Source organism: Aplysia californica, unplaced genomic scaffold (assembly GCF_000002075.1).
Source record: "Aplysia californica isolate F4 #8 unplaced genomic scaffold, AplCal3.0 scaffold00338, whole genome shotgun sequence".
In the NCBI taxonomy this organism is placed as follows: Eukaryota; Metazoa; Mollusca; class Gastropoda; order Aplysiida; family Aplysiidae; genus Aplysia; species Aplysia californica.
The window spans coordinates 446,692-473,656 of NW_004797608.1; the positions used below are offsets into that span (position 1 = coordinate 446,692).

Consider the following 26,965-nt stretch of genomic DNA (forward strand, 5'->3'; position numbering starts at 1 on the left):
TTCTTGCTGAATCTTAACTCCCAATTTTGTTGTGTTTGAAACTGAAAGCTGTCATCATGCCGGATTGAAAGAGGCAGCGGTGACATTTGCAGAAAGTTAGTTTAGTAAGAGTTTTCGTTTGTTTAATATGGGTTTTACTGCACTCGCAACTGTATAATTTAGTACGAGTTTTACGGCACTCACAACTACATAAGGTCATGTGGGCACATGAAACACAAGTCGGTTGCATTGACAACAGTTAGAGCACAGCTTGATTCTGGTCAATGTTTCAAATAAAAGGTTTAAAAATCTGTGGTAAAAAAAGACTACAGGTTTTAAAATAACATTTTTACATAAAAGGAAAATAACATGATCTACAATTTATTGTACAGGCCACAATGGCCTGTATAAAATTGAGAATTCTGTTGGGATCAAAAACGGCGAACAGATCTTGTGATTTTTTAAATTTAAAATATTTCCCTTGGGTCTCTCCAAAGTCTGGACATTCTGTTAAGATGTGTCTAATGGTGAAATCTGTAGAAAGGTTTCTCCTCTCCCTGAAGGAGGTATTTATGATGTGTCAGGGAGGTGTTACATGTAATCGAGTAAAAATGACTTTTGTCTCTTCTGGAGAGGCCCAGTTTGGGAATGATATTGTGAAGTTTATTGTTAATTTGTTTCTCCCAATATGTCACCCACAGAATGAAGGTGTAGTTCCTGACTTTGTTTTTAAAGTCAGTCTGTGAGAGAGTGTCTGTCGTTGATCCCAACAGAAAGGACAAGGATTCCTTTGTCAGGAGATGCACCTGCTCATTTCCTCGGATACCCACAAAGCTAGGTAGCCATGCGAACACGATATTTTTCCCGATTTCAGTCAGATGTTGGTGTGATGGGAAATGGGTTCGGAAAGTTGACGACTGAGCTGGAAAGCTTCTTTGCACTCATGAACCCACACATCATTGACAATTTCTTAAAAGATGTGAACAGTTATGCCCTTGCTAAGGTACAAGTCAACACATCAGCCCCCAAACATTCTCGCTTTGGAAAGTGGAAGAAGATGACCGAGAAGGAATTTTAGAAATTCATTGCTGTCCTTATCCCTATGAGTATGAACAGGAAACCAAGCTTGTGAAACTACTGGACGGGTAAAGACTTCCTGCCATTCCACACTCTGTGGTTCAACACCAAGTTTGACAGAGACAGATTTGAGGTAAGTATGAGTATACTGTGTGCGTGCGCATCAACGGTTTGACCCGGTGCGAATTTCCCATAAAAAAGTGTTTTTTCCGTCAGCTTGCACCGGAATGTTTGTTAGCTGACTTCTTCATTATGTTGACTTTTTTTCTTTGGCTTCTAGAAGTGTGTAGTAGTGAGAATATAAGCCTTGTGTAGCCATGCCTAGCAGATCAAGATCTGTGTCAACGAAGCAATCTTGGAAATCAAGATGGATGGACAGGGTAGCTATGGCCAGACGTCAGTGTAGGACAGCTGATTCTGTGAGTGAGCCTGATGACACAACTGTAAGTCGTGATAGTGATTGTGCTTATGTAAACTGTACACTTAGGGCTGTATCTGGTATACCAGAAACCCTTCTCCCTTCTGTTGAAGAACCTAACCCTTTGCCTTCAACGCCAACTACCTTCTAGAGGAAAATTTTTAGCGCCAAAGCTCTCTTTCTGGGGGAAGGTGATGATGCAGATGGAGGTATTACTATGGGTGACAATGGTGACAGCACGACAAACAGTGGAAGAACAATTGTGGACTTAAGTTTACTGTGCGAATCCTTTGCCATGTTCCCCTGCCCCAACTGTTGTGGCCTTATCACTGTATCATTGAACAACCAAAAAAGTAAAGACTTTGCCAAGCGTATTGAGTCCTTTTGTAAGAAATGAAGACATTGTGTGTCTATCCCTGCAGACCTGGGACCTTGCAAGCTCAGTCTTCTTTGCGAGGCCCTTGACATGCCCAGCTTGCACCACAACAACACATTAAGTAAGAAAGCAGCAATTGTGGAGAAGAAAGAAGAAGAAAGAAAGAAAGTGATTCTCCAGGATGCAGCTAAAGTCGTTAGATCACGTCACAACTGTATCGACGAAGAAACCGCTCTGGACGTTGCTGTATCCTTCGATGGCTCCTGGCTTACTCGGACTCGTGGCCACACCTCAAAAATAGGTATAGGCTGTGTCATCGAGGCATTGACTGTTGTCATTCTGGACTATCATGTGGTCAGCACACATTGTCAGTTTTGCGCAATAGGGGAATTTCAGAGGCTGCACAACCCGAACCGTTACGATGCATGGCTTGCTAAGCACAGAAAAGAAGGATGCAGCATCAACTTCAAAGGTGGGTATTCATATTTCTTCAGACGATGTAGTGCAAACATTAATGACCGCAAGCGTATAATGACAACTGCAAAACCTTCCCAAACACCTTGAAAGGTGCACCATAAATTATTCCAAAGATGATAAACATAATAACTACTTATATTAAACTTTGAGTTTAGAACGATCATAAAGGCAATTACATTTACCTCAGTTATTAGATAGACAAATTTTATTATAGAAAAATGTGAAAAGTACATCATGAGTGTTATTTTCAATGCATGTACATACTTTTCTATTCAAGTATTCACTGAACTGCTCTTCCTGCTTTTTTCAGGACCCTCTGGCATGATGGAGGCCAAGTCAACTGAAGTCATATGGGCAAGATCATTGGAGCTGCACAATTTCAGGTACACCACCATGGTTGGTGATGGAGACTCCAAGGCTTATGACCGTGTTCAAGTGAGTCGAACATATGGGGATGTGGGGAAGTGGGAAGAGTGCATGAACCACGTCTCCAAGCGTCTCGGTACAGCACTCCGCAATCTTGTTCAAAATTGCTCAAAGAAAGGTTAGTGCAACAGTATAGTGTTATCATTCCATTTTGTGGATATCATATTCCTCTACAAGCATGTCATTGTCAATCAATTAATGCTTGTCTCAAGGAAAAAACGTTTAAGAAAACATGTTGCTTGATAATTGTATTTCAGTGTCTGGTAGAGTAGAGATAGCCATAAAATGTTTCAGTCTCTTTTTTTTGTGTCTTTTATGTTTTTTTTACGATGGGCATGCACCTGTCAGTTTATTTAGACTTCCATTTGTACAGTATGTTATTCTTCTGTCCTCTTAGAAGTGAAGATAAAAACATGATTTTTCATAACATGTTTTTATCTAATTTTCGTTCTCATGTATTACGCTTGTTGGAAGAAGATCTGGAAGCCTGACTGCTGACAAGATTAAGACCGTAGGCATATATTATTCCAGGGCGATTCGAAACGACTCCACAGCAGAGGACATGCAGAAGGCCATCTTTGCATCCCTGTTACGTTGTTTTTTCAATGGATGATTCTCCTTAGCACCAATATTGCCCCCCCTCCACTGTCCCCCAAACAACAACTCTTGGTGCTTCTATTAAGTTGACCTGTATGAGGGACGATATCCAGGCCACCATACTGATCGCATCCACACTCCGCTGGATTATGACAGGCTGTATGAGCATGTTATGCCAATCTACAAGCGTCTGACGGCCATCGACCTGATCAAGCAATGTGAGCTCCACGCGACACAAAATGCCAACGAGAGCCTGCATTCTTCCATTTGGTCTCGTTGCTCAAAGAGCAGGTTCCACTGCAAAAACAATGTAGAGTTTGCAGTTGCAAATGCAATCTCTGACTTCAACTTCGGACCAGCACATGCTGGCCACTGGCCTCAACAACAGTCGACTCTGTGAGAAGCGCGAACTCAAGCGTCTCAGAACCGCAAGTGGGAAGGAGAAGAGAAAAAGAGAAGGAGAACTGAGGCAATACGAAGGGCTGAGCAGGAGTACCTCAAGGAACACGGAGATCTTGGGTATGGCGCTGGTCTTTACAGAGCACCATTCCAGTAGTATAAAGACCTATTTTAGAATCGCGGATATGTTACGGGTCAACGGTTCAGATAGGAAAAACCCATTCTACCTTTCTCGATAATTGTTTTCATCATATCTGTTGTGTTGCCGTTGTCCACAGGTTGCTGTAGTATAGATGGAAACATTTCTTTAAATGACATTGTACGCAAAAAAAAAATTTCACACATTTTTGTACCTTTCTTTGCCATTTTCTCCAAAAAAAAATTTTTCACGGTTGGTACCATTTTTCTGCTCGATTTCTGACTCGATTTCAATTAAACTTTCACAAAATATTTGAACAAAATAAAATCTAGCTTTTTGTACCCAAAATTATTGATAAATGCTTTGGTTCTTAACTTGTGAGCTTGAAAAGGTAGGTTGTCAAGTTTTTTCCACTATTTCGCTAGAGCCTGAATTGGAAGTGCCATAAAATAAAAACTAAACCAGATGTAAAAAATTCCTCTTACAGAAAGTTTGATCTTTGTTTTATCAGTGTGCATTCTAAGTATGAACCTAATCTGTTTATAAATAAGGTGGGAAAATGACACTACATTATGTCTCTAAAATCCAATATGGCCACCGTTTCCATGGCAACCGAATCAATAAATGTTTTTTTAACAATTGGTAACAAATCTCCATTGCCATATAATCGTCCACACCAAATATAAGCTCCTTAGGAGTGGTATTAGCTGAGATAAGCTTATTCTGTAGCATCACCCCTTAAATAGGCAGGACCTACACCAGGAAACAGATCAAGTAGTGAAACAGTTAAAATAAGTTAAAACGATCTTTAACCCATGGCCACCTCCATATTAACCCCATAGAGAGTGGAGACCTTGGATGCACATAGTAGGTCAAGTACCTTATGAAAAGAGGACTGAGGTAGACCTTTACCAAACAAACCCATATTCTCTCATACAAACCAGAAGTCCCATCAAGACTGAGAATCTATCGCCCGCAAAACAAAAATAGCATCTGTTAGCACATAGAAGGAATGCTTTAAGTCGCCTTCACACAGATAAGGCAAGCGGGTGAAGCGCTCTACTTCAAAGCCAGACTGGCGGAAGATCCGGACAAAATGCTCCACTTGTTCCTCGAAGTTGCTGCCTCGCACGTGCAGATACTCGGTTGGTTCATGTGTCCTTGACCCTGTCGATAAATGGAGTAAATAAAAATTACTACATACAGAAAAAATACATTGTTCTTGTAAGTACTAGAGTTCATTTTGAATGTGCAAGAGACCAATGAAGGAATAAAGAAAGACCAAAGAAGGCAGATAAGACAATTCAAATCAAACATCATGTTAGAACATGATGACTAAAAGTCAGCCCAGGGTAACCGTGACATAATGATTATCTGTAGTGCATGCAGACTTCTGATTTTTATTGAGGACTTGTAAAGGTTTAACTCATTTGCTACGCCGAGCCGTGGGGGGCGGCGCGGCTAAAGTGCCGTCAGTACGCTAAGCCGCCCCCGACGGCGCGAGAACCTATCTTCAATTTTAGCTTAGATTCTATTCCAATCCACATATCCATGTTAAAATAAAGGTCATCATATAATGTTGACTTTCGGGTCAAGCATTTCCACTGAAAATCGGAAATTTAGATTCAGTTTTGAAACGCGATTTCGTAGTTTATTCGACTTTGTTTTATCGCGATGCCAAAATTATAGCCCGGACACCAGTCTTAGTAATTTTACACAAAAAAATCTATCATTATTTTGCCCACCGAAGAAGTATAGGACTCTTTTTTATAATATTGATACGATTGGACTCATATTGCCAATGCGCTGTTATTGAGAAATCAATATTTTTGAGTGCTAGATCTAGGTCTAGATCTAAATAGTCAAAATATGTTTTTCTCCCCAAAATCACTACTTTTTGATGAAATTACACAAAAAGTACCACTCAAGACATGTATAGGTTTATTCCAAATGCAATTCTGAATAATTCCATATAAGATACAAGCGGATTTTTTTCTGTTTGTGATCATTTTTCAAGATTATTTAAAAAAAAATTTTTTTTCAATATCGGATGTTATGTTCAAAATGTACAAATATTATGGAATGTAGGTAAATAACTGCAAACTTTTCAATATTTTCCAGTTCTATATTCATTTATGGTTATTTTGATGTATCATTTGACTAGGTGCAAACATATTTTTTGAGTTTCACCAAAGATTATAATTTTTTTATTTTCAAATTTTATCCGCATCCAATCAAAACTGTGTTGCATAATCGTCTCTTACAGGAACCAAAGTTGAAAAATACATAAATAAACATTACAGATGTATTCTACAAACCATATTGAAAATATTGGTATATAATACGTTGATATTTATTTGAATTTGTGGCCCCAAAGACCTTTTAATTGCCCACTAGTCATCATCTCTTTCGCTCACCCGAATAAAAATTCGTCCACAAGCCGAAAATAATACGTAGCGAATGAGTTAAGAAAAAACAATTCTCTTTTCTCAAGTGCCATGTGATTGCAGTAGCAAGTTCCAAAGACTTTTTTAAGACAAAATTTTTAATTAAATTATCAAGAAATACTGTCCCTTTCATGCTCTTCAAATCACATATAAAGAGACATACTGGAGAACAGTTCATTGCTTCACAACAGTGTGACCAATGGTTGAAGGCACAACTTCAGCTCAGATCACTTAAGTAAGACAACAACAACAACAAGATTTCAATAAGTCACCAAAAAAAAAACCCAACTGTGTGCGCCAATGTGTCATAACAATAACTATACTTTTCCAAGCATACATCTGAAGCAATCAAGAAGTCGTTTCAACAAATCACTATGAAAAGTGGCTGAGACAACTTTAAAAAAAGTAAACTCAAAAACTGACACAAACTCTGACTAGACCAAAGCATACAAACCAAGTTCCCTTTGGAGCATTAGCAATCTATAGGTACTAAAGTATCAAATCCAAAATACAACTTTTTCATGTCATTTTACACACATAATCAGTCCACTTTTTTTTCAGTATAAATTGATAAGGTGTCGCATTAAAATGATATTTGAGTGACTATACGTCTATTTGAACAGCAGTAATCAGAGAGAGTTATGATAGGACAGGGGCTCACGAGACAGGGACATGAAAATGTAGAATTGTTTATAGACAGTTTGCACAACAACAACCCCCCCCCCCCAATATGATATTTCCCCACTTACAGTGTTAGACAATTTGACTGACTAGTGGGGGGCAAAGATTGTTCATAACACACTACTAGATCTCAATACACCGTGTGTAGCTGAGAACAGACAACAGTACCAGAAAGCACACAAGTTAGAATTTACCCAGAAGGAAACATTTGTGAGACTGCGCGGTGAAATCAAGCGCTTGACAAAATAATGAAATTGAAGAAACCTAAATTGTTCCACCGGTGGTGGCAATATTTAGCTCAACACCTTCTATGTCCATTTAAGAACCCATTTCTGTGTGTATTTTACTGAAAAACTTTGATTAAAGGTAGAAAGAATGTGAACTGCCAGTTTCCACGGACTCTCAGGCGATGTTAATAGCCATTTTCTCGTTAATTTTACCTCTAAAACCAGGACACCCTCACCTCCTTCAATGGCAAATATCTCGACTTGAATTCAAGATAAATGGGTATTTCTTTCATGGAAAGCAAGGAAAATGAACAAGCTTTAAGGCCCTACCAATAACTCCACATGCCCAAAAGTTGACGAGCGCCTGATTCCACTGCGTCGTGACATTTATCTTACCAAACTCCACATAAGGCTTGAATGGAATAACGACAGCGACCAGCACCCGGCCAACTCCCGGCGTCAGGGAAGCTCTCATATCAGCCAGCAGGGACAATGGTTTGTCACAACGATCCAACAAGTTGAGGCACGCAATCAAGTCATATTGCAACCCCGACTTATGCCATTCATCTACTTCAAGGACCCTAAAAACAATTTAAAACATTCTGTGAATTCAGAAACAATCTCTTCCAACAATTATCAATATTACAAGTAAGTCTCCCTTCAGTAGCTAGCCAGGTGGGATTTCCCAGAATTATCACAAAATATTTTCAACAAATTGGTGCAAATTTTTATATTTATTTTTTTATTACCATCATAAAGCAATGAGTCAAACAGAATATAAAAGTTGACCCAAGGGGCCAGCAGGATCAATTAGGTTTCTACATGGACCCATAAACCTTTAGATACCGATACACTCCTTGAGAACATTTAATATAACCAGATATAGTTGGTGTAGGTAACAAGGACTAAAGTTAATTAAAAATCCGGGAAAAGCCAACAGCACAAAAAAAAATTGAGCCTCGTACAGTCAGTTTTAATGACAAAAAGGAAAAGGTGGTTAGCGCCAGGTGAAACCTACAAAAGAAGATACCACTAGCTGAGCTGAAGATCTCGCAAAGAAATAAAATTTAGACATTGAACCCTGAAAGGCCTTATCTATCAGAGGAACAAGAGGTTTGGCCGTAAACTGACAAACTGCTGTCTGATATGATGGTACACACTTATAGCTACGTAAGTGTATTACCCTCACAAACCAGACACAGATAGCTTGATGAAGATGGCAAAGACGATGACACAACAGTACATATAAATACCACATAGACATCTCATTGTAATCTTAAGCTGTTAATCTATTATTATATGGGATTACATTGAGTCTTCTAGTGACTTGAAGTGGATTAATTTTCACTAATGGAACAGGGAGCAACTAAATTTTCAACACAAACAAGACAGACATTCAAAATAAACTTGTCCTTCATTTCTTTCCAGAAGCTAAGTTTTTGTGACAAGACGACGATAAACAACATACTTGAAGCCATGCCCTGTGAGCCGACGCACCATCATACCAGACATCTCTGTTGTATAAGTATTGCGGAAGTAGCTTGCCATTTTGAGGGTAACCATGCCATCTCCTGCACCTACAAGAACAAGCAGAAATCAGTGGCCTCAATCACACAGTGGGCAACAGTAGAAAAGCATATCATATTTCAACTGCCTCTTGTCAAAATGCTAAAGTACACATATGAAGCATGAATGAGAACTACAGAACCAATTTCGAACAAGCAGTTTCTTCTTGTTGAAGACTTGTAATAACAACCAAACACTCATCAAAGTTAAAGAACACTTATAATTAAAAAAATAAGAGATTGTTAATTAGCATTGCCACACAAATCTAAAGTACAAAACAACAAAAAATGATATACAGGCATTTGTCACTCCCAGGCAGTGGACCACTATCAGCTAAACAGTGGCTAAAATAGAAAGCAACATCATAAATGACACACTATGTAATATGTCCCAACCTTGTGTACTATTCGAGACCTGTGCCAGGAACACTAGTGCTCTCCTTCATATATACATATATATATCATACTGCAAAACCTTTCATGAGAAAACCGGTTTCCCAAATTTCTACTTTCAAAGTAAAAGAAGTAAAAGCATCTGAGTACATAAGACTGTTAAAGAACCCACGAGCATAAGATTAATCAGTCCTGATAAAATACCTCATTTAGTCATATAAGCGATCATCACAGTACACTTAATGCAAATAAGACAATAGCACCTGTTGTAACAGAACTGCTACAAAAGCTGAATACTTACCTAAATCTAATAGATTTTCCCCCTTATAGTACGCAGAAAAACCCAACAGCTTTTCAAACTGATTCTTGGAAAAGATGAACATGGAGCCACGGTTCAAAAATCTGAAAAAAGATGACAAAACCAAAAAAATGAGACATAGACTAGAATTAAAACTTATTTCAAACTTCTGAACAAAATGGGAAATATCTATGAGAAAAACCCCCCAGAAGAAAAAGCCCATCAAATCAAAGAATTTAAAAATCAAATAGTAAAAGAATCAACAGAAAAATGACATCAAATTCCTGAGAAGACTGGTAAGAACCCAGGACAACCATCAAAATCACCACACTTAATGGTGATTGTGAAAAGCAGTTGGAATACTCCTTGTTAATGATAAAGAAAAAACATGCTGTTGATGGTCACCAATATTAAATAACTATTTTGGGTGATACTAAGGTAGTTCTGAAGAGTTCCGTCCAATAATTAATATGAAAAGATGTTTCAATGCTAGCGTAACAAAGGCTAAACCCATCCCTAAACAGATCTATATTCAGTTAATATTCTTCTTCACAAAAAGTAATAATTCGACAAGCAAAAGAAAGTTTACCAGTTTTAGTAAGAGTTTTAGGGCACTTGCAACACAATAAGGTCATATAAGTGTCAAGTTTTCCAAGACAAAAATAACTGCTTGCACTCACCCATTGATGGAGGTCTGTGTCATAAAGATGTTAAGAATTGGTCGAGCCACAGAGTACAAAATCTGAGTAAAAAGCTGGTCTGACTTGTCTTGGCAGTTCTGAAGAAAGTCATCTGTTCCTTCATCCTGTTCAAACTGCAGAAACAAATTCTGCACATCCTCCGGAAGACGAGAGACGACAACACGATACCACTGTCAGGGATAAAAGCAATATGAAAATATTTGTGTGTTTTCTCACTAACCATTATTATGTTCAAATAGAGAAACTTGCCCCTTTAAATGGCATTTATCTTTTTTTTTTAATGCAGTACGCCTATCTATACAGGTGGCATAAAACAATTACTTTACATAACTAAAGCATTTCCCAATTCATCTTCTTCAGACCAGTACAAAAGACGAAAATCTTGGTGAGAAAGTAGATGTTCATGACTGACCATGTTTAAATGACCAAAAAATAAATTTTCACTTTTATTCACTATCATCAATGCCTTCCATCCCTGGCAGGGTATAGGCCACATACAAGCTCCTTCCATTTATCTCTGTCCTGGGCCATCCTTCCAAGCTCTTTCCAAATGAGCTTCATCTCTCTCATGTCCCTTTCCACACATCTCCTCCATGTTTCCCATGACCTACCCCTGCCTCGTGCTCCCTGTCGGTGCCGCGGCAGAAACAGTCTTGTAATGTTTCCGCTGGGCTTTCTGAGGGGGTGTCTCATCCATAGCCACTCTCTTAGTCTTATTTCTTCTTCTATATCCTTTTGTCCTGTCCTTTCCTACAGCTCTTCATTTCTTATTCTTTCCTGCCACTTAATTCTTAGTTCTTAGGATACTTCTTATACATCTGTTGATGAAAGTCTGGACTTTCTTGTCTTTGTTGCCTTCTAAGTTTCATAGCCGTAGAGAAGCCCAGACCTGACATTGGAATTAAAGACTAGAATCTTGGTGAGCAGTGAGCTGTTGCTTGCTTCCCAGACTTTTAATAACTGATTGAATGCTGATCTTGCCTTGGCAGTTCTTGCTTTTACACCTGCCTCAGTTACGATCGATGACACTTCCAAGGTTTGTAAAGGAGTCCACTTCTTCTAGGGGAGTGTCTTCCACTGTCACAGCAGTGCTTGAAACTTTTTCTAGCTTCACTACTCTTGACTTGCCCAGATGTATACGTAGGCCAATATTCCTTGATAGGCTGTTGAGTTCCTTGGTCTTTTCTTGTACCTGAGCATGTGTGTGAGTGAGCAGTGCAAGGTCATCGGCGAAGTCCAGGTCGTCCAGCTGCTGCCAAGGGATCCACGGTATTCCATTACATTTGCCTCTGGTGGCTTTTTTCATGACCCATTCAATTGCCAGTATGAAGAGAAAAGGTGAGAGCAAGTATCCTTGTCGCACTTCTGTCAGTACCTGGAATGGTTCTGAGAGTTGTCCTTCACGGAAGACTTGGCAGTTTGTTCCATCATAGGTGGCCTTCACAAGCTTGACGATTTTGTCAGGTATTCCATAATGACACATGAGATGACACATGAGTCTCCACAGAGTCTCCCTGTCCACGCTGTCAAAGGCCTTTTCATAATAAATGAAGTTGGCCATGAGCGGTGAGTTCCATTCAAGCGATAGCTCAACAATGATGCGCAGAGTAGCGATCTGGCCAACACAGACTACACATGATCAGTTCTGGTGGAATCCTGCCTGATTTCCTTGGAGCTTCTCATGTTGCCAGCTTGATTCTCTCCAAAATCATCCTGTAAAAGACTTTTCCAGGTACGGACTGGAGTGTTATGCCTCTGCAGTTGTTGCAATTGCTGAAGTCTTCCTTCTTTGGCAGCTTGATTGGGTGGTCTTCCTTCCAGTCTGATGGCATTTTCTCCTCTTGGCCAAACCTTTTCAAAAATGTCCACTGATATATCTGTATCTGCCTTGAGGGCTTCCGGTGGTATATTGTCGGGACCAGCAGTCTTGTGGGACTTCAGTGGTGTTATAGCTGCAGCAATTTTCTCTCTCAAAGTTGGTTCCGTAACTATTGGGAGGTCATTTCTGGCTGGAAGAATTTCTGGTTGTTGTCTGGAAGTGGTCTGTTCAAGAGTTAATCAAAGTGTTTCTCCATCAGTTAAGTTGCCCTCTGGGTTTGTCTTTCACTGGTAGAATGGGCTTGCCGAACCTACCTGCAAGAGTTTTTGTTGTCTGGTGTACAATCCGCAAGTGTCCATCTGTTGCTGCTTTCTCTGCCTTTTTGGCCAGGCCATTTAGGTAGGCATTCTTGTCCTTTTTGATGGAATTCTTTTCCTCCCGGTTTACTTCGGTGTACTCTTGTTGTGCAGTGAGTTTCTCAGTTCGGGTACGGCTGTTGTAGAATTGGGCCTTCACCTCTCTTTTTCTTTTGACTTTGTCTAGAGAGTCCTGTGAAACCCATTCATTCCTGGTGTTGACTTTGGGTCCAAGGGTGCTTTGGCAAGTTGTATTTACTGCCTCTTATCTTTTCTCAGTGTTCGTTTACTTCACATTCATCTAGATCTCGAAGGGCTTGAAATCTGTTCTTCAGTTCCAATTAGAATTCATTCTTCCTTACTGGGTCTTCAGAAGGTTTACTTCATACTTTTAACGACTTCCATTTGTGATTCGTGCATACCTTGTCAGTTTCAGTTTCATCTTTCCAAGGATCAAATGGTGGTCTGATGCCATGTCTGCTCCTCGTAAGACTCGGACATCCTCCAGTGAGCGTCTAAACTTTCCGGAGACGCAATGATGGTCAATCTGGTTTTACGTTGTTTCATCCGGGGAGACCCCAGTGACCTTATGAGTCCTTTTATGTGGGAAGATTGTTCTTCCAATAACCAAGCTGTCGAAGGCAGATGTACAGGAATCTCTCTCGGTTGTCATTTGCCTCTTCTAATCCACATCTGCCCATGATTTCCTCGCAGTGACTATAGTCCAAACTTACCTTTGCATTTAGGTCTCCCGTGACAATATTGACGTCCTTACCTGGAAGTTTGTCGATCACACTCTGCAGGCGGTTGTAGAAGTCATCTTTATTCCCCTCTTCTGCATCATTGGTTGGGGCATACACTTGTATGATGTTTATGTTTATGACCTTCTTCCTGCCATCTCTTCTTTTGAGTTCTTTCTTAGTTCCAAATGAGGACATAATGATCCTTGGATCGTGCGCTTCCCAGTCCCAGAATGTCTTTTGAGCTGTTTTAGATATGATCATACCTACTCCTTCCCTGTGCGGCCCATCATTTTCATTTCCTGAATAAACGAAAAGCTACCCTTCTTTCATTCACTTGTCTGTCCAGACTGGTTCAAGTGGGTCTCGCTGATTCCCAGTATGTGTAGTTGGTATCGGTGCATCTCTTGGAGGACCTGTGCAGTTTTTCTAGCCTCATAAAGGGTCCTAACGTTCCACGATCCAATCCGGACTTGGATGTTGGTGTAGGCTTCTGCCCAGCAGCTTCCTTTCGGCTTTCACTGCCTCGCACAATAAACTCTCCATTCAGAGATGATCCACGACCAGCTAAGCAGAGATAATGGTTTTTGCTTGTATGTGTTTCTGTAACAGGTTCTTTTTACTACAGAGGCTGTTAGCCTCGTGATTCAACCCCAGACCTGGAGGGAGGATGACTCTGTTTCAGGAGTCACTGCCTGGTTCGCCATTTAGTCGCCTAGTACGACACGCTAGCACCACGTCAGTCCTATTCTATTCTTCTCAACACCGGGACACCATGGCAGTCATTTTTATTACTCAAAGTCAAAGGTCACAACAGAATAATGAAAAAAATTACAAAATCAAGCTGCTCCAACTGCGCCAACAGCCACCACTCTAAGACAATCACCTGTACAAACACTTCCCTCCTTGTGGTTTAAAATTTTTTTTTATAATGACTGTTCAATATGTTTATTATCTAAGGCAACCACTTTTCTCCTCGACAATGGGTGGCCATCACTGACAACTTTGACTGTACATTATGCACAGCTTTAAGTAACTAAATAAATAACTATGGAACAGATATTGGAAATAAAAGATATCCGACTGAAAGCAAACACCTCTGAAAAAGTTATTCACCATTAAAAAAATTTTTTAATGGTTGAGTATAAAAGATCAAGGATAAGTCTTACATAAACGTGCTTGTCATTTTTGTTCCTCTCATCTTCCTTTAGCTTCTGATACATTGCCCGAGCTAGGGGGTTCCGGATTTGCTGACCAGACCATAAGTCTCCATGCCCTGAAACACTGGGTTCTGTTCTTGCCTGCTCACATATCTGATCAAAATGAAAACATGAGAACATGTCACTGTGATTTGGGTCAATTAAAAAAACTATAGTTAGTTCTCTTAGCTCCGTAAATACAATGTAACCTAAAAGGGGGGTTAAAGCAAAAGCCAGAAACAAGAAATGGTCCGGTCAACGGATAAGAATACAGCAATTAAAAATAAGACATTGTGAAGTTTCCTCTTAGAGAAATCAAAATTGCAGGATTCAAATGTTTAATTCTTGCTCTCAAATTTGAAGAGTTGTGTTTACACTTCAAGGTCAAGGGTCCTTGACCAAGCAAGTGGACCAGTTTGTGTATCTATAGAACAATCCTAATGTGAGAAATTTTGTCTTTAACTCAAAACTTTTGAGTATTCTTCATTTTTCCTTTTAAAAGCTCCATAAATTATAGAGTTCAGTCAAAAATTTGAAAAAAGCCTAAGATGAAGCACTCACCGCTGGGGTTTCTGCCTCTGCACCTGTTGATGAGTACACCACAGATCTGGAAGGTTCAGCTTGTCCTGTGTTTCCTTCTGCCATGTTGCTCTTGGGTGTCTTGGCAGATGGAGTGCTGGTTCTTTGAGTCTCAGAAGCTGAGCATTGTGGCGGGCCAGTTGTTATGACTGACGCAATCACTGCACAAGAGGTGAACAACTGGAAACACCAGTGCCCAGAATACACAGGATAGAAAATCATTCACCAATATCTGTAGATGAGAAAAAACAGAAAACAAGACTAAAATACGTATTCAATTCTAAAATAGTAGGCTAAGTCGAACACTCAAAAAGATAATTAAACTTGTGGTCAGGAAGGAAAGAAATGACTCCTAATAAACAACATATCTAGTAAAATATATATATCAGGAGTCACTATCTCTAAACCAAGGGTACATGGATAGTGGCAATTGCCATTCTGCAGTAGACTTGCTATTCCTAAATCATTAACATTAGTCAACTCAACTCAAAACCTTTGATACAACGGAATACGGATTCAGCGAAAGGATTACGATTTTCTAGGTTTTTAAAAATTCATTAAAATTAAAATCAATAAAAACAACGCGGATTCAACGAACACATAAATGTGAGCAAGCTAGGATTCAACGAACACATAAATGTGAGCAAGCTAGGATTCAACGAACACATAAATGTGAGCAAGCTAGGATTCAACGAACACATAAATGTGAGCAAGCTAGGATTCAACGAAGTCGCTTGCAAGGCGCTAGGCTCCGCTGACGTAGCTTTACTTTGCTCATTTTTCACCCACAACAAACCTTAGGCCTGTGTTAGATCTATTCCTGGAAACAAAATTTGACACCAGCCAGCATCGTGGACCACTATTCGCTTTGCTTATCTTTTATATCTTATGTGACCAACCAGCAGCCTTCTTTCATACTAACACATGCATTGTTGGCATGCACATAGATGTCTTAGGGTGTGTCGGGGTTGGATGGGCGGCCAGCAAACGTGTAACATGTGTGCATGTGCCTGGGGAGAGGTGACACAAGCAGTCTGGGTGTAGGTGGAATGTCAGCAGAGATAGAGATACAAATATTTCACATGTACACTCATCCCCCTCCCCCCCCCCCCCCTGGTAGGAAGGGCCAACAAGGCCGCATCAGATGAAATGATTTCATCTGTGCTTTTGTTTCCCTGACCATCTATGAGGTGTGCATCCGAGACAGATTTTACGCCTGTACTCTGGGACAGTCAGATCGTCTTTGTGTAATGTTGAGCCAGCCTTTCATTCTTGGAATTTTAATTGGTGCGTGTACAAAACAATGATGAGTTACGACCTGAATATGAGCGGTGATTGCTGTCAGAGATGAAGGAAAGCAATAAATTCTTCACAAGTAAAGGGGAGGAGCAATGAGTGAGACAACGTTTTATTGTTATTAATAGGCTAAGCAGGAACCCAACAACACAGGCTAACAATTAAGACAAGTATTTTATTTTGTGCACCAATACAGTTTGTAAACTAGTATCCCATTTTAAAAGACAAAGGAAACTGATTATTATTACCTTTTCAATGGTTCAAACCATTGGGGGGGGGGGGGGGGGGGGGTTGCACTAAAAAAAGGAAAAAAAATTACTGTGCTTAATAATTCATAGACAAAGGCATCATTGTAAGCAATAAGTTAAAGTTTAAAGCTGATTCTGACTGGCTTTTGCTCTATAACGTTCTTGTGTGAAGGCCTTGGCTATCTCAACTCTTTAAACCCCATCGGACGCTAGGAACATCCGGTGATAATAACCCTGTTCCCCATTGGACGCTGGGAGCCTCCAATACTAGTACTAGTGACAACATTTTCGTTTTATTTAGAGCTAGTTTTTGCTTGTTTTTCGGAACTATTCCCGAACCAAGTTTTTTAGTTATGACTAAGCATTCGTTTCTGCCATTTAGAAGTTGGAGGCAAACTTTTTGAGTTACAATGAGACATAGTGTGTACCAGGTTTAGGTGACTGTTGAAAAAACTCCAGGAAACGGTGAAAAAAACTATGTGTTTAAAGAGTTAAGTGAAGGCCTTTTACTCTAGGCTTTCAAGACCTAAGACAACGTAGTCCTTTACGTTCACCATAAAACACATGAAAGCTAGTAATAGCACTCCTCTTAAATCATGCAATGATTGTGTCAAATTCAATACTTTGTGGTATGTTTTAATAACGAATCCTTTCAGCAGGACCTTATAGTAAGATTTACTCTCCAGTGTATTTAATAATCTTCTGTTACTTGGCAAGACAACTGTTGTTTTTTTTTTGGTTTTTTTGGGGGGGGGAGGGGGTTGTTTTGTTTTGTTTGGGGGGGAGGGTATTCTCCACCCCTATCCCTCCCCTTAACCGCCAACCCACCGCCTTTCTTGATTTTCAAACTACAGGTAGGCTGTGTTTCAGGATTAGTCAACATGGGGATCAAAACATAAAGTTCATAGACAGTCCTTATCAGACAGCCCACCCCCCCCCCTTTTTTCTCTTTCTCTCTCTCACACACACACACACACACTCTCTTCCCCCCTTCTCTCTCTCTCTTTCTTTTACTTTTTCTCTCTCCATCTTACTCTTCCAGACCCGCCCCACCACCTTGACCCATCTTTATAGCACATTCCCTCCCCCATACCTTGTCCCATTGCGCAGCCCTTATTCGTTGTAAAGAAAAAAAACGCAGTCGCGCTGGGTGACCACAGTTGGCACCATTTTGTATGTTCCATTGGGCGTGCTGCGCGCTGTGCCGCGAAGAGAGAGGCACTGGTTAAGATTTGCCATCCCGCCGCCATGTTGGTTTGTTTACATCAGCAACCTAGCTGAAGACCTCTTGACAAGACTCTTGATCCTGTATTACAGTTTAGAATTATAATTTTATAGATCTACATTTTAAGCTTCGATCTAAATAAAATCCTCGTTCCGACTGGCAAACTATAAGTTTTAGCGTAAATTTTTACTTTTGCAGCCACACAGAGATGTATTGATTTGAGGGCTAAACTGCTGTGGAACACACGTATGTATGGTCACTAAAACCCTTGCAAATCAATTGTTTTCAAGTAAATATCAATCCTGCTTGTAAAAACATCAAATCATTGTGAAATGCAGGGGGGCATGCCCCCCTGAAACCCCCCAGATTCTTTTTAGGTCAGGGCTGAAACCCCCCATTATGTTAAAATCACATCAAATATTACCATTTTCAAACCTGAATCAATAACTATATTGATTTGCAGCAAAAATGAAGGCCTTACAGTAGTAGTCTCCGCCTAAGATCTCGGTGCTTGGGAGCAGGGAAATGCAGGATCTTCTAAGGCGAACCGGGATCTTAACCGATGAACCCAGGGAAGAATCCAAAGTGACCCATGTTAAGGCTCACAATCGGTAAAATGATCTCCCTCCACTCTAAAATGAACTGACGTGACCCCTGGGTGGGCTTATGACACATGGCGAGCAAAGAGTGGTTAACCTTGATAACCTATCACAGTGCACAGAGGCATGAGGCGTGCCATTTTTACTTATTATTCTATCTTGAGTCTCAAGATCTACGCTTATCCAGTTGCCCCTCCCCTTTACCTGTCGAAAATTTATAGCTTTCCATCTCCAGCCCCAGTCCCCTCCCCCCCCCTTTGTCGTTACACACCATTACGTTGTGAACACACCAATTAAAATTCAGTCCGTCTCGCAAATTCGGGAGTAGAGACAACTGCTGCAATAGTCAGGAAAGAGTTCACGGTTCAATGTGATCCCGTCTGGAGCGAACCTATAGGCGCTATCCACCCAGCGAGTGATGTAAGTTTAGGGGGAGAGCTAATGTGTGAGTATGATGCGTGGGGAAAACAAACGTGTCGGTCAGTTCACATCCCGGTGTGATCCCATCTGGGGCAAACATTGTATCGCTTCATCGAGTTTTACGTGCATGTGATCACATTCACGATAGAGGCTGATCTTTGACCCGACGGACAGTTTGTTGATCTCAACTTTTCACTCTTGGTTGATTGGCTGTGCCCGCCCAGGTTTTTGTTCATCAAATTATGATCTGAAATGCGGGAACTTAGCCTAAAGTAGACCTTCATAGTGAATCAGAGCGGGATCTTAGGTGTGACTTTTGTATAGTAAAAATTCTGTTTTCTTAAAACAGCGGGACCTTAAGCGAACCAGGATCGTAAGCGGTGTGATCTTATAGGTGGAGACTACTGTATTTGCGTTCAGCATGCAAAATATTACTAGAAATAAAGTATGTAAAACGTGTACATGAGACGGGTGCATGAGTAAAAAAAAACAGTTTTAGTGCGCACTTTCGGGGCGGCAATCAGTTGCAGTTGGATTCTTTCTGTTAGAAGAAATCTAAACCTGTATCGCATTTGAGTTGCTGATGTAAACAAAGCAACATGATGGCGGTTGGACGACAAATCGTTTAACTCTTAACCACAGCCGAGAGAGAGGAGGGTCCATTTGTTGTAAGGTCCTTGGTAGGTCCTTGGACACAGCTCAATTTAAGGGCACTCCAGTACAATTGCGGTCCCGTTCAGGGATACTCACTTTGACCCCACCAACGATTACTTCCGGTTCTAAACGATTACTTTTTGATGCGCGTGCCGATAGGCCTAAGCAAAGAGATAGCCAATTAAACCTAATTGCAAAACATCAAATTATGGTCTCAAATTCAGGGCTGAAATCCCCCTTGCCTTGTTAAATACAAGTGAAATTTTACGGCTCAAATTGTTGGCTAGATCTACTGATAAAATATCGATATCGAATATTTAAATCAGTATCAATATCCAGTAGTCTTTGCTAGGGTGATTTAGAGCTAGAACTAACGGTACCCCAATTGGGTGCTTTTTCAGTAGTTCCAACCCCCCTTACTTGAGTCTAGATCTAGTATCTACATCTAGATCTATACGTTTGATGCGCTGCAAGCTAAGATATCAAACCTAACAACTGCAAAACATCAAATTATGGTAAAATTCCCCCCTGAAACCCCCCACCATATTTTTATGCAAGTGGTTATTCTCCGGCGTCGCGCCGGTCAATAGATCGGAAGCTATTCTCCGGCGTCACGCCGCCGGTCTATTACTAAAGAATTATTTGTCGGCGCAGATTTGCAAATACCTCTCTCATCTATCTGTCTTGGGAAAAAATTCCCTTAACTTCACCACTTCGTGCCACTTCAATTGATACAGACGATATGTTTTCAGACACAAACTGCCTCAATTCCTCCAATTCAGAATTATCTGTCCCCGTCGTTTATGCAAGAAAAATTCTGAAATTATACAAACTGCGCCCAAAAATGTGAAATTATGCGATTCTGTTAATTTCAACAAAGAATGATACAGATACGACAAGAAAACACTGAGGTCGCGAAATATCATCGAAAATTACAATAACAAGAAATAAGTTAAGCATAAAGCTATCACTATGAGTATGTGACTAGACAGGATTTTAGACACAAAATCAATTTTGTTTGTTTAAAGAAGCATAATCACTATTTTAAAATAAAAGCAAATGGACGACCCAAATAAATGAATAAAGTTACGTTCGACAATTATCGTAGATAAATTTTATGAAAGGTAGACTCACTAGGCCTAGTTATTGTATCTCAAAATCTGCGCCGACAAATACATTGTAATTAATTAGTAATAGACCAGCGGCGTGATGCCGGAGAATAGCTTCCGATCTATTGACCAGCGAGACGCCAGAGAATAGCCACTTGCTATTTTTATTAGGTCAGGGGGGCCCCTGAAACCCCCCTACTCTTGGGGCCAAAACCAGTGAATAACAATTGCAGGGTGGAAACTACAGAAAAAGCGCCCGCAATTGTACATGAGTGCCAATTTAAGAACAATGAAACATTTTTAAAACTATTAAAAATTTATGACGGAAAAGGAGTTGATATTCGTCACTATTTTTTTCGTGTCCCATGCATGGCAGGTCATCTTGCTAGAGTAGAGTGTAGTTCTAAATTGTAGATCTAGAATATATAGTAGAAAACGGACAACTGGAATAGATCTAATCTAATCTAGATAGATCTAGATGTTGATCAAGCTAAGGCCACCTCTATTCTCATCCTGGGTGAGAATAGTGCAGGCGAGCCTTTTGGCTATTCTCACCCGCTGTGCGTGGCCGTGGTGAACCACAAAATTCGGTGCTTTTTCGGTAGTTCCCACCCCCCTTATTTGAGTCTGACCTACATCCAGATCTATACGTTTGATTCGCGGCAAGCTAAGATATCAAACCTAACAACTGCAAAACCTTAAATTGCGGTAAAATTCAGGGGGGCATGTCCCCCTGAAACCCCGCACCACTTTTTATTAGGTCAGGGGGACAAGCCCCCCTGAAAACCCCCTACTCTTGGGGCCAAAACCGGCGAATAACAATTGCGGGGTGGGAACTACAGAAAAAGCACCCAGAATTCTACTGTGATGTTTAACAGAAGTATAAAATTTGGCAAGCGCTATTAGCAACGCCGCGTTCTGAATAGCTCCCGTGCTATTTGAAACGCCAGTACTAGATCTAGAATCTAGATCTAATGTAGTAGCCATCGTTTCTACATGATAACATTGTAGTTCTGCCTGAATTGTGGAAGCTTTCTCAGTTTTTTTATAAAACCTCCTAGGATTTGACTCCTTTTTTTATGACGTTGTATTGTCTTATTCCGATCAATATTGGGTAGATCTAGATCTAGAAAAATCTAGATCTAGATTAGATCTAACAATTTTTTCTGACATTGTTTGCACAAAAGTAGACGTCTTGTTCATCTCTCATAATCATATCTGAGTTAGAGTTTGAGCAAGTAAGTCGAAAGACGCTTGGATACAATAACATGACGGTGCAACTCAAACTTTAAGTTAGGCCTAGAGAACGTATACATACAAGCTGTCTACTGTCTACGTTCTCTAAGTCTAATGTTCAGTGCTTCCAAGTGTGGCATCGAATCCCGGTCCCAAAAGGTTGTTTTTTTTCCTTCTCCTGAGCCTTAAATGTTTTTGTTTTTTTAAATTAGACCAGGGCTGCCTACCTCAAAGTTCCCATTTCAGGTAGATTCAGGGTCATTTTCAGGTAGATTGGCCCAAAATCAGGTAGTACAAAGACAAAGAAGAAAAAAAAAGATGATCGTTGCCCCACCGAACGAGCTTGCTTTCCGTGATATTGGGTAATTATATTTTGAAATCTTCTTTGTGCATGCACATGTGTGTGTGTGTGTGTGTGTGTGTGTGTGTGTGTGTGTGTGTGTGTGTGTTGCCATGCTCTCGCATGTGCCTATATATGTGCGTGGGGAAGGAAGGGGGTGTATGGGTGTGCACAAGTTACGATGAACAGTGTGTGTATGAAATGAGGCGAGGTTGGTTTGTTTTTTTAAAATCATTTTATGGACTATCGTTCAAGGCATCTATCATTCAGTATTGAATCTGGAATTGAGTGCAGGGTGATTGCCAAACTGACTTCAAAACCCCTAGCCCATACAAATAGAAACTAAATTAAAACATAATTTTCCCGACACTAGCATAGGACACCGATAAGTCCTTCATGACTTAGGAGGTATGACAGACAATTTATTTTAACTAGTTTTACCCTAAAAATACAACATGAATCCTGATCTGGGCCTGAGGAGGCAAGAAGAACATCAACTGCCAAAACCATGTTTGGTTCCAGCAATCAGGGATTTTAAAAGGTATGCATGACAAAACTTATAAAACCTTTATAGTTAGGCTCCCGGCAGAGCAAAAAGTGAAAATAAAAGAGAGCGTGTATCAATAGAGCCGGAGCTGGAAGGACTGTGAGAGTGTGTGGTGTAGTGATGCTGAAAACCTGGCAATCAGTGAATCACTGCATCATGGACTAAGCATTTTTTTTTTCAAAATGCTAAATCACAGTACCAGTATTTAATCAGGAACAAGCCATCATGATGCACAGGCATCCAACATTGAGCTTTCCGAGGGTTGAAAATGGCATTTTCTTATTGCCACTATTCAATTTGTCATCACTGACAAATCCGACAAATCCGGGAACACCAACCTTGAAGATACAATCATCAAGCCTGTGCTCTAATGTTCCCTCATTTACGTACTTGATTGTCGAATGTCAAAACCATTTCCACTTATCGTTTTTCATCAGTTTCTTGCACCGCGGCCTTTTCCTGCTGCCGTAGATTTTTTTTGCGTCAGACACATCCCCTCCATTCCGATGCCCTTCAACACTCCTACTTTGAATGAACTTTGATTAGGCTTTCCCCAACAACCACCGAGCGGTCCCTTGCTCATGCCGTACTCACGAACTCTCACAGGTTCATTAACCGGTCACGATGACGGGCCCGACAATCTAGAAATTGGAGGACGCGTGTTTTCTTTTTCTCTCCTTTTTTTTTGTTATTATAGTGACATCAGTGAGAATATCGATTTAACTTTTATGGCTACACTGTGTTTTTTACGCACAAACTGCAGGTTACAGTTACAAATTTTTATTAACTGTAAATCTAACGTCAACGAACTATCATCGGACAATTCTGAGCGGTAACGAAAGCGAAAGTAGATTTTGATTTTCCCGATGGAGTCTTGGTATTACACCTACAGTTCCGATTGCCGCCACAGCCGCTCATTCACGCGAAACGTACTCTCAGACTGGGGAAAGCCGAAAGTACTACAAACGCGACCAGTAAAATATGAACTCAGAAGGCTTTTCAGATTTGGTTTCGAAGACTTTGTGCATTTTCTCGGGTCCCGGGTAATAAACTCCCGCAGTCCACCTGCGTAGAATCCTTATTTGGTACTGATCAATTCTCTAAACCATGACAGATTTTAGAATGTTTTGCTTCGATACCGATTTTCCTTCTAAATTCACAATTCTTTTTTCTGGATAAATGAATTAAATGCACAGATTTTCCAGCCGCAGCAAAAAACTGAAGATAGACAGAAAGAAAGAATGAATGAAAAGAAGGAGGAAGATTATCTATCGTGAGTAGACAGATTTCAGCCGATATGCACGTGAAAAACTATTGCCGACCGAACGGCACAGATAGACAATGGCCCAGTGTACGAAATGCGCAATTGGCAGTTTCTAATACAACTTATTGCCGAGAGTTGCCGCAAATATCTGACAAGTTATGGAGGCAAGTGCTGATCTCTCTCTCTCAACGCATGGCATTGATACGATGATGCAGCAAGTAGGGAACTTTCGGAATGTACGGATTTCCGTAAAAACAAAGAATGGAAGCACAGCAGAATGTTATTTTTTTTAAAAACTATCTTGGCACCCATCGAAAATCCGGTAGTTTTGACACCTTATCGGTATGTCGGTAGAACAGGCCCAAAATCGGTATCTACCGGAAAAATCGGTAGATTTAGGCAGCCCTGTTAGACTCACGGACCACAAGGAAAGCCACTACTGAACTTTAACCAGGCCTAAATTGGTAAAAAACTATTGTCACCCGCCCGGAAGTTCTCGCAAGATCAACTCCTCCCCTCTTCTCTCTCTCTCTGTCTCTTTCTGAATACTGTCTATCGGTGTGGACGATCAAATTGACCAAAACAAAGTTAAAAAATGATTTTAAAACACAAAAGTAAATTAATTTGGTTGTCTACAAAGATGCTACGGCTATTTAACTTTTCTAATCGAGCCGAACTACGCGGGTCGCCATTTTGTTTTGCCCGGAAATTCTCGCGCTACTCCTCTCTCTCTTTCTCTCCACTGCCCACAGACAAAATTGTACGCTTTTAGTAGGCTACAGTTGTATGGAACGTTTGTTCACTGCACAGAATTCTACAATTTTTCTGTTATCACAGTGTAGAATTCTGTGGTTTAGGGTGAACGCAAAATTTGGTGAACGCGCACCGGGTGAGAATAGCCACAAGACTCGCCTGTACTATTCTCCCTCCGGGTGAGAATAGAGGTGGCCCTATACAAAGGCTTACTTTGTACAGAGCTCCTCTTGGGGACAAAACCAGAATGTGTATGCTTCATCACTAGATCTACATAAAAAACAACTACAAAGCAACAAGATATATATAATTATGTGAACAATTTGTTGGTCGGCCACCTCTATTCTCACCCGGGATGAGAATAGTGCAGGCGAGTCTTTTGGCTATTCTCACCCGGTGCGCGTTCACCGTTATAGCCTAGATCTAGGCCAACAAATTTTGCGTTCACCCTAAACCACAGAATTCTACACTGCGATAACAGAAACATTGTAGAATTCTGTGCCGTGAACAAACGTTCCATTACAACTGTAGCCTAGCCTACTAAAAGCGTACAATTTTGTCTGTGGGCAGTGGAGAGAGAGAAAGACAGAGAGAGAGGAGTAGCGCGAGAACTTCCGGTCAAAACAAAATGGCGACCCGCGTAGTTCGGCTCGATTCGAAAAGTTAAATAGCTGTAGCATCTTTGTAGACAACCAAATTAGCTTACTTTTGTGCTATTACGTAATTTTTTCTTGGCTTTTATCAATTGGATCATCCACACCGATAGACAGTATTCCAAAATGAGGAAAAGCAGGTCTTGTTTCGCACCGGGTGAGAATAGCCTACGCTGGCAATTCTCACCCGGGGTGAGAGGTAGATCGTTTTTCTATTCTCACCCCGGATGATTTAGCCACTTCCTTGTTGGTCAGTCGAGAAGAGGACAACAACAACAACAACAAAAACAAGAAAAAACAAACCGTCCAGGACCGGGATCGAACCCACGCTAAACAAATAATGATTTGACTTTAACTTTAAGCGCAGACGCGCTGTCACTTCAGCCATCATCAGAACTTCCGATAATGATGTGCAGATTAAGCTTGATATTTTACACACGGCAACACAGCGTTGTATTTAGCACTGGCGCTAATCGCAACGCGGCGTTTTATTTAGCACTGGCCGCTAATCGCAATGCCAATGCGGCGTTTTATTTAGCACTGGCGCTAATCGCAAGGCGGCGTTGCAAATTTTAATTATCAATAGACTGTTAATAGGCACTTCCATTTAAAATTTGGCTATTTTTTTGTGCCGTGAACAGACGTTCCAGCGCTCTTGTGTTGAAAATGTGCAATTTTGTCTGTGACGTCTGTGGGCAGTGAGAGAGAGAGAGAGAGAGAGAGAGAGAGAGAGAGAGAGAGAGAGAGAGAGAGAGAAAGAGAGAGCTTTCGGGCCAACAAACAAAATGGCAAAGGCAAAGCGCGCAGTTCGGCTCAATTCGAAAATGAGACGGGAGGGAAAGTAAAGATAGTAGATTCATAACATTCATTTTCAACCTGTTTGTGCTTTTTAACAAAGGTTCCTGGACGCGATGACGTGATGAAGGTATACTCTTGCCGTTGGGTCAGTGCTGTTCACTCCTCCACACACACACACAACTACCAACAAATGCCAACAATACAACGCTCAACATCAACACACTACACACACAGACCTTTCGCATCTCATGGCACTGAAAAGGGAGAGTTCCGTTTAAAGGGCTATAACCCAAGATTCCAGATGGAGTCAAAGAGGTTATAAATTAGAGCTAGAGGTTTTAGCTGTGACGTCATGAGTATCAAACTGGAGGGGCGCGCCGCCATTCTGGAGAGGAATATAATAGACTTCTAAGGCCAGTTGGTGCACAGCAACACTTTTTAATCACGAATTAACGATACTCTGCGAAGTCTTTTGATGTTGATTTCTTTTTAATGTTATTTGCCTATCCCTAAATTGTACTCATAGGGATTTTGGGGATTGTTTGCCTTTAAATGAGCCAGATAATCTCCAAATAATGCAAATTGGACCTTTTACACGGTGAGACCATATGGGAGAGTGAAATTCAGAAGAAAAAAATGAATGAGATGAACGGGATGATCTCTTGTTAAAGCAAAAACCGAAATTTTATTAAAATCGTTTGCTGTGCATTGCTCAAACAGTATAGGCCCTATGTATAGATTTAGTACCGCTGACCACAACAAAAGGTGCTCGTATATCAGCCCTCTGGAATCAGGAATGTGACTGAGAAGCCGCTAGAAGCTTCAGCGGCAACTCTAGCACACCTGCAAGGCTGACTGAACCAGTGGCGGTGGGTAGACCAAAATTTGGATGGGGCGTAGGTTGCTTCCAGTTCTTTACCACCAAATAGC

General features: G+C 40.7%; 1 protein-coding gene across 1 annotated transcript; it reads right to left on the reverse strand.

Annotated features, from left to right (window-relative positions):
* On the reverse strand, window positions 1-26,965 carry LOC101846367 (methyltransferase-like protein 9). Its single transcript, XM_005102752.3, has 8 exons — window positions 26,114-26,965; window positions 14,876-15,125; window positions 14,285-14,428; window positions 10,180-10,370; window positions 9,503-9,603; window positions 8,712-8,820; window positions 7,640-7,824; window positions 1-5,055 (listed from the first exon to the last, which is right to left on the reverse strand). Exons 2-8 carry the CDS (start codon window positions 15,113-15,115, stop codon window positions 4,841-4,843), a joined length of 1,185 nt encoding a protein of 394 aa, XP_005102809.1. The 5' UTR covers window positions 15,116-15,125; window positions 26,114-26,965; the 3' UTR covers window positions 1-4,840.